The sequence below is a fragment of the Tupaia chinensis genome, unplaced genomic scaffold (assembly GCF_000334495.1).
Source record: "Tupaia chinensis unplaced genomic scaffold, TupChi_1.0 Scaffold138619_1, whole genome shotgun sequence".
Classification (NCBI taxonomy): domain Eukaryota; kingdom Metazoa; phylum Chordata; class Mammalia; order Scandentia; family Tupaiidae; genus Tupaia; species Tupaia belangeri.
The window spans coordinates 1195493-1212617 of NW_006198512.1; the positions used below are offsets into that span (position 1 = coordinate 1195493).

General features: G+C 47.5%; 1 protein-coding gene and 2 pseudogenes across 1 annotated transcript in view; all 3 read left to right on the forward strand.

Annotated features, from left to right (window-relative positions):
• The window catches only part of WNK2 (WNK lysine deficient protein kinase 2), a 157507-nt gene that overhangs the window by 129192 nt on the left and 11190 nt on the right, over nt 1-17125 (forward strand). The window contains 2 exon segments of the mRNA XM_014592804.1: nt 3466-3510; nt 4992-5230. Coding sequence (XP_014448290.1) covers nt 3466-3510; nt 4992-5230 — 284 coding nt within the window.
• On the forward strand, nt 5334-14071 carry LOC102499417 (swi5-dependent recombination DNA repair protein 1 homolog pseudogene; annotated as a pseudogene).
• LOC102499844 (polyadenylate-binding protein 1 pseudogene) lies at nt 15200-17013 on the forward strand (annotated as a pseudogene).

Sequence of the window (17125 nt, forward strand, 5' to 3'; positions counted from 1 at the left end):
GCTGCCCACGGGGAGGGACGGGAGGGTGGGCCTGGGAGCAGCGGCTGCCAAGCCCTGGGGAGCGTGTCCCCCTGTGCCAGGCCCCCCACCCAGCCCCAAGCCTCAGAGTCCCTGGGCACAGACCCTGCGTCTGGTGGTTCGCACTACATCTCTGCTTGCTGTGTGACAACCATGCCTGTGCTGAGGGACAGCAGACAAAGGAGCGTCTAGGTGTGGACCCTCGGGGGCATCCTGGTGCTTCTCTTGTCCTTTCGAGTCTTCCTCAGAGGGAACCTCTCCCCGCAGTCCTGCTGCAGCGTTTCTGCCCCGCTGGCAGGAGGGTGAGTGCCCAGCAAGGCCCTTTTGTGGTAGCAGAGCGAGGGGCCAGGTGGACAGAGGCTACCCCGAGAGCCCCTCCCCTGCCCACCTGCACCACCTGGAAGTGCAGCCCTCCACAGCCCATCCCTGGGGCAGAGACAGAACGCCCAGCGCCGGAGAGGTGAGACGGCCCCGTCACCCGGGCAGAGCCGGCTTACCCTGTTTCCCGTTGGTGCTTCAGGGACAGTTTGGGCCATTCCCTGGGCTAGAGAAGGCACCGGCTCCACTCGGCTTGAGGCCCGCTCAGCCTGCACCCTACTTCTACCGTGGGCAAGGCCAGCCAGGAGGTGCACAGGAGGAGGACCGGCCTGGAGCTGTGCAGATCCTGACCCAGCACATAGGAAGCTCCAGGGCCTGTCCCACTTTCTAGGCCATCTGTCCACGTCAGCTGCCCTTGGTTTTAAGTCCTTGGGTCTGAGGTGTGTGTCCGCAGCCAGCCCAGCCAGGCGTGGTGGGTGCTCAGGCTGCAGTGGGGCATGCATGCCCTGATGGACAGGCGGGGCTGGCAGCTGGTACCAGCATCTGGACCCGGCCCTTCCAGCACCTGGTGCATCCTATTTTTATATTCTGGAAAGAAAAAGGTATACAGGGGTCTTCAAAAAGCTTGTAGCAACGTGTGTTGGGAAATCTACATGTGGGTTAAAAATGTCATACACCAAGGTCAACTCACACTTTAATTCTGTTTTTCCATGAGCATTTTGAAGTCCTTGTATTTACCAACAGCTGGAAGAAGCCACCAAACCCCCACCTTCAGCACCTGCCGAGTAGTCACAGGCCTTGCCGAGGACAGAGGCCCCTGGGGGCCCAGCCAGGGACTTGTGGGTGCATCTCTTGGCCGAGCATATGGCCAGTGGGGGCCAGTTCATGGTGCCATCTGTGGTGGGCACAGGAAGTATGAGGTTTAAGCAAGCCAGACACTGTGGGAGTTGGATGGGGGAGCCTGCCGAGGTTGGGCAGGGCTGTCCACAAGGGCGAGGCAGTCCCTACCCTAGCCTGCTGGTGGCTGCTTGGCGGCTGCTTCCCTGCAGCAGCCCTGAGAGAGTGGCTCAGAGTCCAGGGGCCAACTCAGCAGGTGTGCTCGGGGCACCTGGGCTCATATCCAGGGTGGGTGTGGGGGGCCTGGAGCCATCTGTGCTCTGGGCACTGGATCTCATCCAGAGAGGGAGTGGGTGTCGGGAGCTGTCTGGGCTCTGGGCATCTGGGGTTGTGTCCTGAGGTGTCGACCAGGAGCCATCTGGGCATCTGGGGTCGTGTCCTGAGGTGTCGGCCAGGAGCCATCTGGGCATCTGGGGTCATGTCCTGGGAAGGTGTTGGCCAGGAACCATCTGGGCATCAGGGGTCGTGTCCTGGGAAGGTGTTGGCCAGGAGCCATCTGGGCATCTGGGGTAGTGTCCTGAGGTATCGGCCAGGAGCCATCTGGGCTCTGGGCACCTGGGGTTGCATCACAGGAGGAGGTGGGGGGCTAGGAGCTGTCTGGGCTCTGGACATCTGGTGTGTCCAGGGAGACCCCCGTGGCCATGTTGCCCCAAGCTCTACGCATGTACCCTGTCCACCAGTGCTCAGACCCTGGGAGTCCAGGGCGTGAATATCCAGCTCAGAAAGTGGCCCCGCTGCCCCCCCAGCCCCCACCTGCAGCTGACATCAGGGATCTCGTGCAGTTAGCGACAGCAGGGGCCAGACCCAAGGCAGAGTCTTGGCCACAGGGGAGCCTCCGCAGGTCAGACACCGGGTGCATCAGGCTTGGGTCAGCTTGCTCTCTCTGTGCTGGTCTGTGTGGCAGGGCTGTGCGGCCTCACCCTAAGCCAACAGGACGCTGATGCGAGGGCCCTGCACCATACCCAAGCCGGGGCCTGGGGGCTCTTCCTCAGTGCACCGCTGCATACCCTGAGGAACCCCAAGGAGACATCGGCCCATGTGCCCAGTAGGGTGTCCTTGAGAACGCGGCCCTTCACTCATCTCCAGAGCCTGTCTGTCTGGGCCCCCTCCCAGCTCCTTCCTTGTCCTTTGGGCATGAAAGTTTCCAACAGGACATTACCTCTCTTGGTGGCTCCCTGTGGTGGCTCTGAGAATGCAGGAGGAACTGGAACAGTGGCGAGTTGGCCGGCTGCTTCCCCATCCAGGACACACAGCACGGGCGAGCTCACGCAGCCTGCAGTGCCTGGGGCTGGGGCAGGAAGGCCCATCTGGCCTGCCCTCCCAGGTCCCTGTACGTGCAGCACCCCAGGAAGAAGGAAAGGGTTTTTGGTGAGGCTGCCGCAGGCTGGAGCACAGAAGGACTCTCTGAGCTAGTGGGGCTTTGCCGAGTGACCTTGGGGAAGTCTGAGCCTGCCCCTGCCCCTGCCCATCCCACCCTGCTGCCACAGGATAAGCCAGAGTGGCAGCACCTTCCGGCCCACCTCGCTGCCTGCCCCGATGCCCCAGCCCTCCCTGGGGAGCATTGCCCATCCTCCCTGACCAGCTGGCCTCTGGGCACCACGGACACATCTTGCCCTGCTACTTGGGCACACGGACTGTTAGAGAAGCAGCGATGTCCCCCTGACTCATGATTAGTCCTTAGAAAGACACCCCACTCTTCCCTGCCTGATACCCATCTCAGCCCGTCCAAGGCAGCCTTCAGGGATCCCAAACTGGCCTCGAACCTGCAAAACAATGTATCTTTTTGCACTTGGAAAACCTTTCTGGGCCTCGGTGGCCAGGCCAGGCTCCACCCGTGCACTTTCGTGGTTAACACTGGGTTTCCTGCCTCTGCCAGGAAAGCGCCCAAAGTCTGGCATGTGAAAGCCAAGCGGTGTGCTTTGCTTTTTTTCCCCTTTTCTTTTTTCTTTCTCTTTTTCTTTTTTTGGAATATGCTTCTACAGACCAACACTCTTCCCTGAAGCTTGGGGGCTCGGCCCTGGCACCCCTGCCTCCTCGGCGTAGCTCGCGTGCCCTACACACTAGCAGGGCCGCTCGGTGACCCCAGATCGGGCCGCCCTCTGTCCAGCCTGCTACCTGTGTCCACCCCTCCCTGCACACTGACGACTTTGGCTTGAAGTGTGGTAGCGTGTCCCGGTGTGTGCCGTTTGCCTAACCCTGTGGTCTTGTGTCGTTTTTCTTTTTCCCTTGCAGGGTCTGCCCTGAAGCGTCTCTGCCTAGGCAAAGAACACAGCAGTAGTAATTATCCGGGTTTTCTGCCCCTTTTCCTCTCATCGCATGGGCTTACTGTGGCTAGTGGCGTCAGGGGTCCCCGTGCCGGCCCTGGGCCCCCCGCCCCGGTGCCGCTTCGCTTCTGCCTCGTGGGCTAGCTGCCCTGGCCCCCGTGTCTCGTGGCTCCCGAGTGCGGTCTCGTCAGCTCACACCCGACAGGCTTAGCCCTCTCCAGACCTTCCCAGGGCATCGCTGCCTTCCCAAAGCCATAGGGACGAGTGTCTTTGAGGTGCTAAAGAAATTCCTCCCGAGGGAGAGACTCGGCAGAATGGGTTCTAGCCCCCCGGCCCCACTTCTCTCCCTTTCTCTTTTGCTCTCGCTCTCTCTCTGTTTAATTTTCTTTTTTTTCTTTTCTGGCTGAAAGTCCATGTAGAACTAGCTCGTGTGTGTAAAAACGTCATCACTAATTTTTAACCGTTTGTGTCCGTGCTTCCTCATCGCTGGCCACTAAAGCACACTGCATGTCGGGGCAGCTTGTTTGAAGAGGTGGCCATCAGGGCAACGGGATGCAGAAGACTTTAAACTGGCTTACTCGAAATTGCCAACCAGAAATGACACGTGCCGGGGGGAGGGCAGATGATTTCCAATACTGTCAAGTGCCATTTGGGGCGTGAGTTTAACGGAAAGTCAGATGGCAACCTTCCCGTGAAGCAGCCAAGCGGCTGGTCCCGGCCAGGTGGCTCCAGGCCTCTGCTAGGGAGACGTACCTTTTTGTGACACCCAAGCCGCTAAAATTCACAGGAATGTGAAAAAGCCCACCTTTGGCAAACACCCACCCCCAGGCCTGGACTGCTGGGGGCTGGCCAAGCTGCCACCCCGCGTGCCCTGCCACATATTCCCGCCTGCGTCCTCATGGCACCACTGAGGGCACTGCGAGGTGCAGCCTCGTTTTGTGCCCCCCCAAGCCGCTAAAATTCACAGGAATGTGAAAAATGCCACCTTTGGCAAACACCCACCCCCAGGCCTGGACTGCTGGGGGCTGGCCAAGCTGCCACCCCGCGTGCCCTGCCACATATTCCCGCCTGCGTCCTCATGGCACCACTGAGGGCACCAAGGGCAGGGGCTCTCACCTTGTCACCATGGCCCCAAAGCTCACTCGTGTCCAGTCATGCCTGGAGCTTTCCAAGCTTGCTCACATGTGAGTCTGGCAGGACGGGCAGCACTGGGCACGTGATGGAGGCTGCCGGCCACTGAGGAGTCCGGGCCCCTGGCCTGGCTTCTGAGATGGCAGCGGCGGCCGCCTACCACAGCTCGCCATGGAAATGCCCCCCTGTGTCTAAAACTGGGCAGCTGGGCCCTTAATCCCGACCGCCTCTTGAAGCAAGGTGTTGCCTGGCCCAAGGGAGCCCATTGTCCTAGCCAACACATGAGAATGACCGCAGCCAGCCCCAGGGTGGTGCTGGCAAGTGTGTGGCTTCACCAATCCTGGCCTGTATGTGACTTCCCAGGGTCTTCCACCAGCAGCCTGGCCCCAGGCCCCGAGCCAGGCCCGCAGCCCACCCTGCACGCCCAGGCGCAGGCCAACAACAGCAACAACAAGAAGGGCACCTTCACGGACGACCTGCACAAGCTGGTGGATGAGTGGACCAGCAAGACGGTGGGTGCCACGCAGCTGAAGCCCACGCTCAACCAGCTGAAGCAGACGCAGAAGCTGCAGGACATGGAGGCCCCCAGCGAGGCACGGGCGGTGAGTGCTGGCAGGGCCAGCCATGGCTGTTTGCTAGCCCCGGTGTGCCAGGCAGGCCTGGTGTGTCCTCAGCATGCCCTGAGAACAGCTGTCCTATTTCCAGATGCAAATATCAGCAACCTGCCTGCTACCCATGCTGGCAGGTGGGAGGGGCAGGGCAGAGGTCAGCGACAGCAGTGGACAGAGCTGGCGGGTGCCACCTCCTCTTGGTGGCAGACCTACTTCCACCTCAGCTGTCTGTACCCAGGCTGGGGAGGAGGGCAGGTGTGACCTCATCCCCAACTGACAGCCAGGACTCTAACACTGCGTGGGACACAGGTGAGGGCAGCTCCTACAGATTGGGGCTTGTCATATATATTTCTAGCAGGACTGGCTGAAGGAGTATCCCCTCATGAAGCCATCTGGGCTAGAGAGTTTTTTTAGGCTTTATTTATTTATTTATTTATTTATTTTAGTGGGGAAACTACCCTCTATGACCTTTTACTTTGAAAAAATGTCAAACAGGGGACCAGCGGGTGGTGTGGTGGTTAAGGCACTGGACACTCCCACATGGCCGATCAGGGTTCGAGTTCTGGTGGCTTGCTTTCTCACTTCCTCTCTCTCTCTCACTCTCACCTTCTGTCTTTCTCTGGTCAAACTAAAAAATAAATGAATGAATAAATAAAATAAAATAATTATTTTTTTAAAAAAATAAAAAATTTCAAACACACAGAAGAATTGAAAATTCTTCAGTGAACACAACTGTAACTATAATCAACATTTTGCTGAATTTCTCCTGCCTCATCTCCCTTGAGGGTAAGGCTTTCATGACATATTCTGTCTCTTTCTACAGTTTTAATACCATTTGGATTTTCTGCCTGTTCTGGTGATAGTTTTCTTAAATTATGCTTTTCTAGCAATTGGTACTTCTCCAAGTGTATCTGTATTTTCACATTAATTGCCACAGAATTGTCAAATACCTTTTATTTTTACAGTTAGCAGGATTTTTCGCATTCTGGTAGAGACAATTCCTGCCTCCATGTCCCCTTTCTTTGACCTTTGGAGTCCTTTGGAACTTGTGAATTGTATTAGACTTTTTAAAGTCCTTATTTTGTCTTTTGTGTGTATTTTTTTAAATTTTTTTTTCCCTCGTTTTGTTTTTGAGGAAAGTCTTTACTGTATACCTCATTGTTTTCTTTAATTATTTCTTTCCTCTATCTTTGAGTTAATTTCATTGTTCTAGAACATTCCTTAAGATGTGTATCTAGCCTTTCTTCTACAGCATAATCATGCAAGGCCATATACTTCTTCTAATGATGTTTAGCTATATCCCAGAAGTTCTGATAAGTAGTATTTTCACTAATCTTCACTTCTAAATATTTTGTAGTTTTCCCTGTGATTAGAAGTTCAGAAAGTTTTCCTAATGCCCTTTCTGTCCTGTTTTGATTCAGCTGTTCTGTTGTAAGAGGGCAGTTTCTGTGTGCTTTTGGTATTTTAGAATTTGCTGAGGCTTGCTTTGGACCACGTTGTCAAACTTCGATGCTGGTCTACAGAGAGCTTGCACTCCCAGGCTGCACCCCTCCACACACACTTGCTTCTCTTCTGAACAATGCAGAAACCCCATGCCAGCACCCCTCCTCAGTGGAATGCCAATCATTCCAGAGCATGTCCTGCGGGGGGTAGCTCCCAGCACCTGGGTAGGCTTAGCTCTGGTTTGCTGTCTGGACTCCAGTTGTACTGGCGTATGTTTTTACTGTGATAAACTATATACAGAATAAAATTGGCCAACATACAGCGTAATCAATTTCAGGCATATAGTTCAGCAGCAGTAAGCATGTTCACATTGTTATACCACATTCACTGCCATCCCTGTCCACAGCTCTTCTGTCACCACAGAACACTGTCCCGTTGAGTACTGAATCCCCATCTCCATTCCATGTCCTGTCCCTGTGACTGTGCCCGTGCTAGGCACCTCACAATATGGGATCGTACATTCTGTTTCTTTCATTTCTAGCTTGTTTATTTGGTGTGGTATTTTCAGAGCCAGTCCATGTTGTCATATGCATCAGAGCTTCATTCTTTACAACTTGTTTTATTGTGGTAAAATACATACAACATAAGACTCATAAGACCATTGGTAAATATCAAGTTCAGTGTTACTAAGTATGTTCATTATATACCGTGGTGCTACTGTCACCACTATCCATCTTCAGAATTCTTCTCATCTGTAAAAATAAGCTCTATGCCTGTTAAACCGTAATTCCTGGTGGCCCTCCTTCCCCAGCCCCTGTGTCTCTGGGAATCAGACTACCCAGGTCCCTATCTAAGTGGAGTCCGGTAGTTCGTGTCTTCATGACTGACTTATTCCCCTTAGAATACGGCTCTCGAGGATCACCCATCTTGGAGGATATGTGGGAATTCCCTACCTTTCTAGGCTGAGTAATACTCCATCATATGTGTGTTTCACATGTTGCTTATCCGTTCGTTTCTTGTACACTTAGGTCACTCTTACCTTTTAGTTGTTGTGAATAATGCTATAAATATGGCTGCAAAATATTTCTTCAAGTCTCTGTGATTTTTTTTTTTTTTTTTTTTTTTTTTTTTTTTGCCATAGGGCATGTACACTACTGGAGAGAGAAATCACCCCTAAGCTGGGATTGCCACACTGCAGTCCATTATCCTCTTGGGATTTTGGATACGTGTGCACATGCACACACACACACACTTCTGTTGTGATTTTCAAGCTGCCAAGTCTGGGATGCAAACCACACAGTTGGCCATGTGCAATCCAGCACCTTAACCACCATGCCACCTGCTGGCCCCGCAAGACTTTGCTTTTAAGTCTTTTAGCTATATACCCAGAAATGGAATTGCTAGATTATATGGTAATTCTACATTTAATTTTTTTTAAGTTTCTTTCTTTCCTGAGAGTGAAAGGTAGGTACCCTGGATATGGCTTCACACTGCAATCCAGCCACCAGACCACCAGCCTCTCCTGGCCAGCCAGGATCATGGGCAGGCCAAACACGTGCCAAGCATGTACAGGCTGGCCTGGTCACTGAGCCCCAGTCTTTCAAGTGGGCCAGCCTTACAGAGAAGCTCTCACATCTGGCCTCCTTTTTTTTTTTTTTTTTTTTTTTTTAAGATTTTTACCATAGGGTGTGTGTGCTCATTGGAGACAATGAAAGAAGTGACAACTCATCCCCCAGGGAAGATGGCCATGCCACAATCCCTTCTCCTCTATTCTCCTTGGATTTGGGGCATACATACACACGCACATGATTTTAAAGCTGCCAGTTCTGAGACTCGAACAGCAATCCGTCATGTGGAAGTCCTTAACCACTATGCCACCTGCTGGCCCTGCCCTTTTTTAATTTTTTGAGGTACCAAATGGGACTGTCAAGGCTTCCAGTGTTTCCACATCTGTGCAGTGCTAGTTGCTCTGTGAGATTTTGATAGTACCTATGTGTGAGGTAGTGTCTTTTGGTTTCTATTTATTGGGTAGTTGGAAAAGTCATGACATCTTTTGTTTTCCAGTACAAAAATGCATCATGACTTTTCTGACAACCCAATACATTTGCCTAATGATTAGTGATAGTGAGCATCTTTTTCCCCCATAGGGCACGTGTGCTCACTGGAGAGAGAGAAACAGAGACAAAAAAGGGAAAGTGAGAAACCACCCTCCACTGGGGATGGCCAATCTGCAATCTCTTCTCCTCCATTTTCTTCCTGGGATCTTGGGGGTGCACACACACACACACAGCATTATTTTCAAGTCATCAGATCCGGGACTTGAACTATGGTTGGCCATGTCTGAGCCCAGCAATGTAACCACGACATCATCTGCTGGCCCAGTGAGCATCTTCTAATGTGGTTATTGGCCATTTGTATGTCTTCTTTGGAGAAATGTCTTTTCAAGTCCTTGGCCCATTATTATTATTATTTTTTTTTGGAGAGGTTTTTGCTATAGGGCGCGTGCGCTCGCCAGACAGACAGAGAGAGACATAGAGACAGAAAGCGAGAAATCACCCCCCAGGGGGATAGTCACGCCACAGTCCCTTCTCCTCCATTCTCCTCTCGGGATCTTGGGCACGCACGCACACGCACCCGGCGTGAGTTCTAAGCCACCGGGTCCGGGACGCGAACCGCGGTCGACTACGTGGAAGTCCAGCGACATAGCCATTACACTAACTGCTGGTTCCCATCCTTGGCCCATTTTTGAATCACATTATTTATTTTCTTGTTATGGAGTATGAGGAATTCTCTATATATTCTGGATATTAGTCCCTTTCTAGATAGATGATTTGCAAATATTTTCTCTTATTTTGTTAACTTTTTTATTCTGTTGATAATGTGTTTTTTTTTTTTAAACTTTTTTTGAAGGGGAAAGGTTTTTGCTATAGGGAGTGTGCACTCTCCAGAAAGACAGAGATAGAGAGACAGAAAGCAAGAAACCACCTTCAAGGGGGGATGGCCACACTGCAATCCCTTCTCCTCCATTCTCTTCTCAGGATCTTGGGCACACACACACACACATGCCCGGTGTGAGTTTAAACCACCGGGTCTGGGACTCAAACCGTGGTCGACTACATGGGAGTCCAGCAACATAGCCATTATGCCAACTACTTGTCCCAATAATGTCTTTTAATGCACAAAAATTTTTTTGTTTGTTTTTAGAGAGAGATTTTTGTTATAGGGCATGTGCACTCACCAGAAAGATAAAGACAGAGAGACAGAAAGTGAGAAATAACCTCCCGGGGGGGTGGCCATACTGCACTCCCTTATCCTCCATTCTCCTCTCGGGATCTTGGACACTCATGCACCCCACATGAGTTTTAAGCCCAGCAGGTCTGGGACTCGAACCGAGGTCAACTATGTGGGAGCCCAGCAATGTAACCATTATGCCATCTGCTAGTCCCATAATGCACAAGTTTTTTAATTTGTTTTCTGTTAAGGTTTATTTATTCAGACACATAGAGAGAAGTGTAAAGAGAGAGACACTCCTAAGAGGGTCTTCATGCCATAACCCACCCCCAGCCTTAGCCAGCCCAAGCAAGAATATGCACACCTGGCATCCACAGGGACCTCTGGGACATGAACCCAGGACCTTCCTGTGTAGGTCCAGCTGAATTACTCCTGGGCCATCATCTGTGTCCTTTCTGGTGTTATTGTCACCTGCACCTTTGTGTCATGTCCAAGAAATCATTGCCAAATTCAAGTTGTGAAGTTTCTCCCTATGTTTTCTTTTAAGACTTTAATATTAGATATTTGATCCATTTTGAAATAGTTTTTGAATATAGTGTCAAATAAGGGTCCACCTTTGTTTTTTGCACATGGATACCCAATTTCCTGGAAATTCCCACTGAATAGTCTTGGAACCCTTGTCAGAAATCATTTCAACATATATGTGAGAGCATATTTCTGGGCTTCTCTCCTATTCCGTTGCCCTGTGTGTCTGTCTATGCTAGCACTACACTATTTTAATTACTGTAGGTAGAAAGTATGAGTTCTGCCCTCCTCCCCGGCGGTTAGTGCTGAGAGTGAAGAGTGTGTGCTCCGGGCTCGGGACACACATTTATTATTTAAAAAATCCAAAAAAATCTTTAAAAAATCTTTAAAAGAAAAAAAACTCAAAAAATTTACCAAAAATCCGTGTCTCCCCCACCGGAGACTTTTATTTTTTTTCTTCCTCTTTTATTTTTTTTTTCTTTTTTTTTATACATTCAATTACCTTTTTTAGCTTACAAAGTGAATATTTCACTATGTGAACATTTCTCCCTAGTCCAGTTGGTTAAACATCATTAGAGGATACTATGAATATCTATATGCCAAGAAACAAGTCTAGATGAGATGGACAAATTCCTGGACACATATAATGTACCAAGATTGAGCCAGGAGGATACAGAAAGTCTGAATAGGCCCATAACAAGCCAGGAGATTGAATCAGTAATAAATAACCTCTCAACAAAGAAAAGTCCTGCCCCTGATGGCTTCACCTCTGAATTCTACAAAACTTTTAAAGATGAGTTAACCCCCATACTGCTCAAGTTATTTCTAAAGATCCAAAAAGTTGACTCTCTTCCTAATTCATTATATGAAGCCTCCATCACCCTTATCCTTAAAACGGATAAGGACAAGGAAGAATATAGACACAAAGATTCTCAACAAGATACTAGCAAATCGTATCCAACAACTTATTAAAAAGATTATACGTTATGATCAGATAGGCTTTATTCCAGGAATGCAAGTTTGTTTCAACATATGCAAAACCATAAATGTAATACACCATATTAACAGGAAAAAAGATAAAAATGATATGATTATATCAATTGATGCAGAAAAAGCATTTGATAAGATACAACATCCCTTCATAATCAAGACTGTCAGCAAAATCGGCCTAGAAGGGTCATTTCTCAACACAATAAAAGCTATCTATGAAAAACCCATAGCAAACATCATCCTGAATGGAGAAAAGCTGAAAGCTTTCCCACTAAAAATGGGTACAAGACAAGGATGCCCACTTCCTCCACTCCTTTTCAATATAGTACTAGAAGTCCTTGCCCACGCAATCAGAAAAGAAGAAAAAATAAAAGACGTCCAAATAGGAAAAGAAGAGGTGAAACTCTCTCTATTCGCAGATGACATGATTTTATATGTAGAAGACCCAATGGTCTCCATTAAAAAATTTCTGGAAGTAATACATGAATACATTAAAGTTGCAGGATACAAAATTAATATACAGAAATCTATAGCATTTCTATATAGGAACAACAGGCACATTGAGATCGAACTGAAAAAATTTATTCCATTTACCCTAGCCACAAAAAGTATAAGATACTTAGGGATAAATCTAGTCATAGAAATGAAAGACCGCCACAAGGAAAACTATGAGAAGCTAAAAAAAGAAATTGAAAATAACACAAAAAAGTGGAAGGACATCTCATGTTCCTGGATTAGAAGAATTAATATAATCAAAATAGCAATTCTGCCCAAATTAATCTACATATTTAATGCAATACCAATAAAGTACCAGACACATTCTTCACAGATCTAGAAAAGACAATCATACTATTTGTCTGAAATCATAAAAGACTGTATTGCCAAAGCAATCCTGCACAAGAAGAGTGGAGTGGGTGGCATCTCACTCCCTGACCCAAAAATATACTACAAAGCTGTGGTAATCAAAACAGCATGGTACTGGCACAGAAACAGACGTGGACCAATGGAACAGAATAGGGTCCCTAGAAATAAATTCCCAAACATAACAGTCAACTGATTTTTTACAAGGGGTACCAGTCAATCCAGTGGAAAAAGGAAAACCTCTTCAGCAAATGGTGCTGGCAAAACTGGATTTTCACCTGCAGAAAGATGAATCTGAACCCCTACCTCTCACTTCTGATAAAAATCAAGTCAAGGTGGATCAAAGATCTAAATCTAAGACCTCAAACTATAAAACTGCTCCTAGAAAACATGGAGGAAACTCTGAGAGACATTAGGGTATGTAAACACTTCTTACATAGGACCCCCCCCCCCAAAGCACAGTCAATAATCTCCAAATTAGACAAGTGTTCAGACTAAGAAGCTTCTGCATGGCAAAAGACAGTAATTAATGTGAACCGACAGCCCTCAGAGTGGGAAAATATTTTTTGTAAATTATGCATCAGATAAGGGACTGATAACCAGAATGCACAAGGAACTCAAGCAGCTGTTTGGAAAAAAGATGATAACTCTATTAAAAGATGGGAGAATGAGTTGAAAAAAACACACTCTAAAGATGACATACGAATAGCCAAAAGGCATATGAAAAAATGCTCAACATCGCTCATCATAAGGGAAATGCAGATCAAAACAACAATGAGATACCACCTAACCCCAGTCAGAATGTCTAAGATTGAAAAAAAAATGATAAGTGTTGGTGGGGGTGTGGTGAAAGGGGAACTCTCTTACACTGCTGGTGGGGATATAAATTAGTCCACCCACTGTGGAGAACAATTTGGAGATTCCTCAAAAATCTACAAATAGAACTACCATATGATCCAGCAATCCCACTCCTTGGTATCTACCCAAAGGACAGAATTCTTAATCAAAAACGTGCTTGCACATCAATGTTTATTGTGGAACTATTCACAATTGCTAAGACATGGAACCAACCCAAATGCCCTCGAACAGATGAATGGATTGAAAAACTGGTACATGGGTTTACAGCCGTCGCTGCGTGCGCCTTCAGCATCCTGTGGGCATGGCGGAGGGAGCCTATGAGTGCCACACTTAGAGAAAAATTAAGGAAAACAAGGTCTTCATTTAATTCCCACTGCAGTGTGGTAAAGCGTCTTAAAGTAGAGAATGAAGAAAGTGGTCAGACCTTTTCAGAGAAACCAGCATCTTCAATGGAAGAAAATTGTTTGGAATTTCAAGAAAGTTTTAAACACATAGATAGTGAATTTGAAGAAAATGCACATTTGAAAAATGCCTTCAAGATTATCAGTACATGTGAATCAAAATCACTTGATACAGATGCATTCCAAAATAATATTTTGAAGGAGAGTTGTTCTAAACAAGCATTAGATGAAGAAAAAGCAAAATTGGTGAAGCACATTCAGGAGAAAGAAGACCTTCTTCAGAGGCTAAAACTAGTCAAAATGTATAGATCAAAGGATGACCTGTCTCAATTACAGTTGTTAATAAAGAAGTGGAGAAGCTGTAGCCAGCTGTTGCTTTATGAGCTGCAGTCAGCTATGTCTGAAGAGAACAAGAAACTAAGCCTGACTCAACTGATAGACCATTATGGGTTAGATGATAAATTGCTACACTATAACAGAAGTGAAGAAGAATTTGTAAGTGTTTAATTCATAAGTTTTTCTCCAGAATATCTTTAAGATTGACAACTTAATTAAGAGGTACACATTTTAGAGGGAAGATACCTATTAGGGCTTAAAGGAAGGTAACCTGACGGACATGATTTTAGGGCACACTTACACAACTCAGTTCTAAATGAAAACAATATTTTGGATAGATTTGCCAAAAAAAGAACTTGATGTTTAAAGAAATGTAACAAAAATTGAACTGTGTTTAAAAAGTAATTTGGACAATTCTGAAAACCAGTTTTAATATATTTCTTTGTTTTTCATGTTGAAAAGTTTCATTTTAAATGTTAAAAATTGTCCAATGTGATGAATGTCTAAACCTAAACTGGTCTAAAATATGCTTGCCTCTCTGAGTTTATGAACCATGTTTCCATTCATTTACCACATGTTTCCATCTGATGATCTAGCAGGTAATTACACTGATAATGTCTGAAGTTAAAAAAGAAAAAAAAGAAAAACTATGGCACATATACTCTATGGAATGCTATTCAGCTGTTAAAAAAAATCCTGGCTTTTGACGGAAAGTGGAAGAATATGGAAGATTTATTGCTGAGTGAGGCAAGCCAGGCTATGAAGGAGACCCATTGTATGTCCCCACTTAATATATACCGAGTGTCCACACTCTATGACTGAAACTGATTGACTAAAAGATATGCAAACATGATAAATGGGTGTAAATATCAGATATAGTGTGTGTGGAAGAGGAGGGCCTGAGGAAGGACATTTAGAAGAAAAATAGACAAAGCATTAATGGGACAAAGAAATGTGGTATTATCTGAAGATATTTTATAGTTTTCTTCCTCTTTTATAAAATAACCCAGTGAAGCAACCAAGTCCCACCCGCCCACTCGTGGCCCCACAGCAGCTCCAAGAAGGAACTAAGAGACCGAGGCCTTCCCGCTGCCCAGACCCAACATCGCCACTCTCGCTCCCAGCCCGCAGCCAGCAGCCCCAAGGCAACGCATCGACCCCGTTCTGTGGCCATTGAGTAGTTTTCGATTCTGGCTGATTTTTGTCTCTCTGTGCTGGCCCCGCTCCCCTCCTCCCAGCTCTGCCTCAGCCCCAGCACTCGCTCTCCTCTCACAGAAAGATTATGGCCTGTGGCCCTGTGGGCAGCCATGCCAAGATGAACCCTAGTGCCCCCAGCTACCCCAAGGCCTCATTCCACTTGGGGACCTACACCCCAGCATGAATGAGGTGATGCCCTATGAGAAGTTCAGCCCGGCTGGGCCCATCCTCTCCATCCTGGTCTGCAGGGACATGATTAGCCGCAGCTCCTTGGGCTACATGTATGTGAACTTCCAGCAGCCAGTGGGCATGGAGCATGCATTGGACACCATGAATTTTGATGTTATAAAGACAAGCCAGTACACATCATGTGGTCTCAGTGTGATCCATCACTTCGCGAAAGTGGAGTGGGCAACATATTCATTAAAAATTGGGACAAATCCATTGATAATAAAGCACTGTATGATGCATTTCCTGCTTTTGGTAACATCCTTTCATGTAAGGTGGTTTGTGATGAAAATGGTTCCAAGGGCTATGGATTTGTGCACTTTGAGACACAGGAAGCTGCTGAAAAGGCAATTGAAAAAGTGAATGGGATGCTTCTAAATGATTGCAAAGTATTCGTTGGACAATTAAAGCCCTAGCAAAGAATGAGAACCAGAACTTGGAGCCAGAGCAAAAGAGTTCACCAATGTTTACATCAAGAATTTTGGAGAAGACATGGATGATGAGCGCCTTAAGGATCTCTTTGCAAGTTTGGACCTGCCTTAAATGTAAAAGTAATGACTGATGAAAGTGGAAAATCCAAAGGATTTGGATTTGTAAGCTTTGAAAGGCATGAAGATGCACAGAAAGCTGTGAATGAGATGAATGGAAAGGAGCTCAGTGGAAAAATATACGTTGGTCGAGCTCAGAAAAAAGTGGAACGGCAGATGGAACTTAAGCGCCAATTTGAGCAGATGAAGCAAGATAGTTTCATCAGATACCAGGGCGTTAACCTTTATGTGAAAAATCTTGATGTTGGTATTGATGATGAACGTCTCTGGAAAGTTTTCTCTGTTTGGTACAATCACCAGTGCAAAGGATATGATGGAAGGTGGTCGCAGCAAAGGGTTTGGTTTTGTGTGTTTCTCCTCTCCAGAAGAAGCCACTAAAGCAGTTACAGAAACGAATGGTAGAATCGTGGCCACCAAGCCATTGTATATAGCGTTAGCTCAGCGCAAAGAAGAGCGCCAGGCTCACCTCACCAACCAGTATATACAGAGGATGGCACGTGTACAAGCTGTGCCCAACCCCATAATCAACCCCTACCAGCCAGCGCCTCCTTCAGGTTACTTCATGGCCGCTATCCCCCAGATTCAGAACCGTGCTGCACACTATCCTCCTAGCCAAATTGCTCAACTAAGACCAAGTCCTCGCTGGACTGCTCAGGGTGCCAGACCTGATCCATTCCAAAATGTGCCCGATGCTATCCGCCCAGCTGCTCCTAGACCACCATTTAGTACTATGAGACCAGCTTCTTCACAGGTTCCACGAATCATGTCAACACAGCATATTGCTAACACATCCGCACAGACAGTAGGTCCACATCCTGCAGCTGCTGCAGCTACTCCTGCTGTCCGCACCATTCCACAATATAAATATGCTGCAGGGGTTCGCAATCCTCAGCAACATCTTAATGCACAGACACAAGTTACCATGCAACAGCCCGCTGTTCGTGTACAAGGACAGAAACCTTTGACTGCTTCCATGTTGGCATCTGCCCCTCCTTAAGAGCAAAAGCAAATGTTGGGTGAACGGCTGTTTCCTCTTATTCAAGCCATGTACCCTCCTGTTGCTGGTGAAATCACTGGCATGTTGTTGGAGATTGATAATTCAGAACTTCTTCATATGCTTGAGTCTCCAGAGTCTCTCTGTTCTAAGGTTGATGAACCTGTAGCAGCACTACAAGCCTACCAAGCTAAAGAGGCTGCTCAAAGGGGCCAGCAGTTAGCGTAATGGCTATGTCGCTGGACTCCCATGTAGTCGACCATGGGTTGAGTCC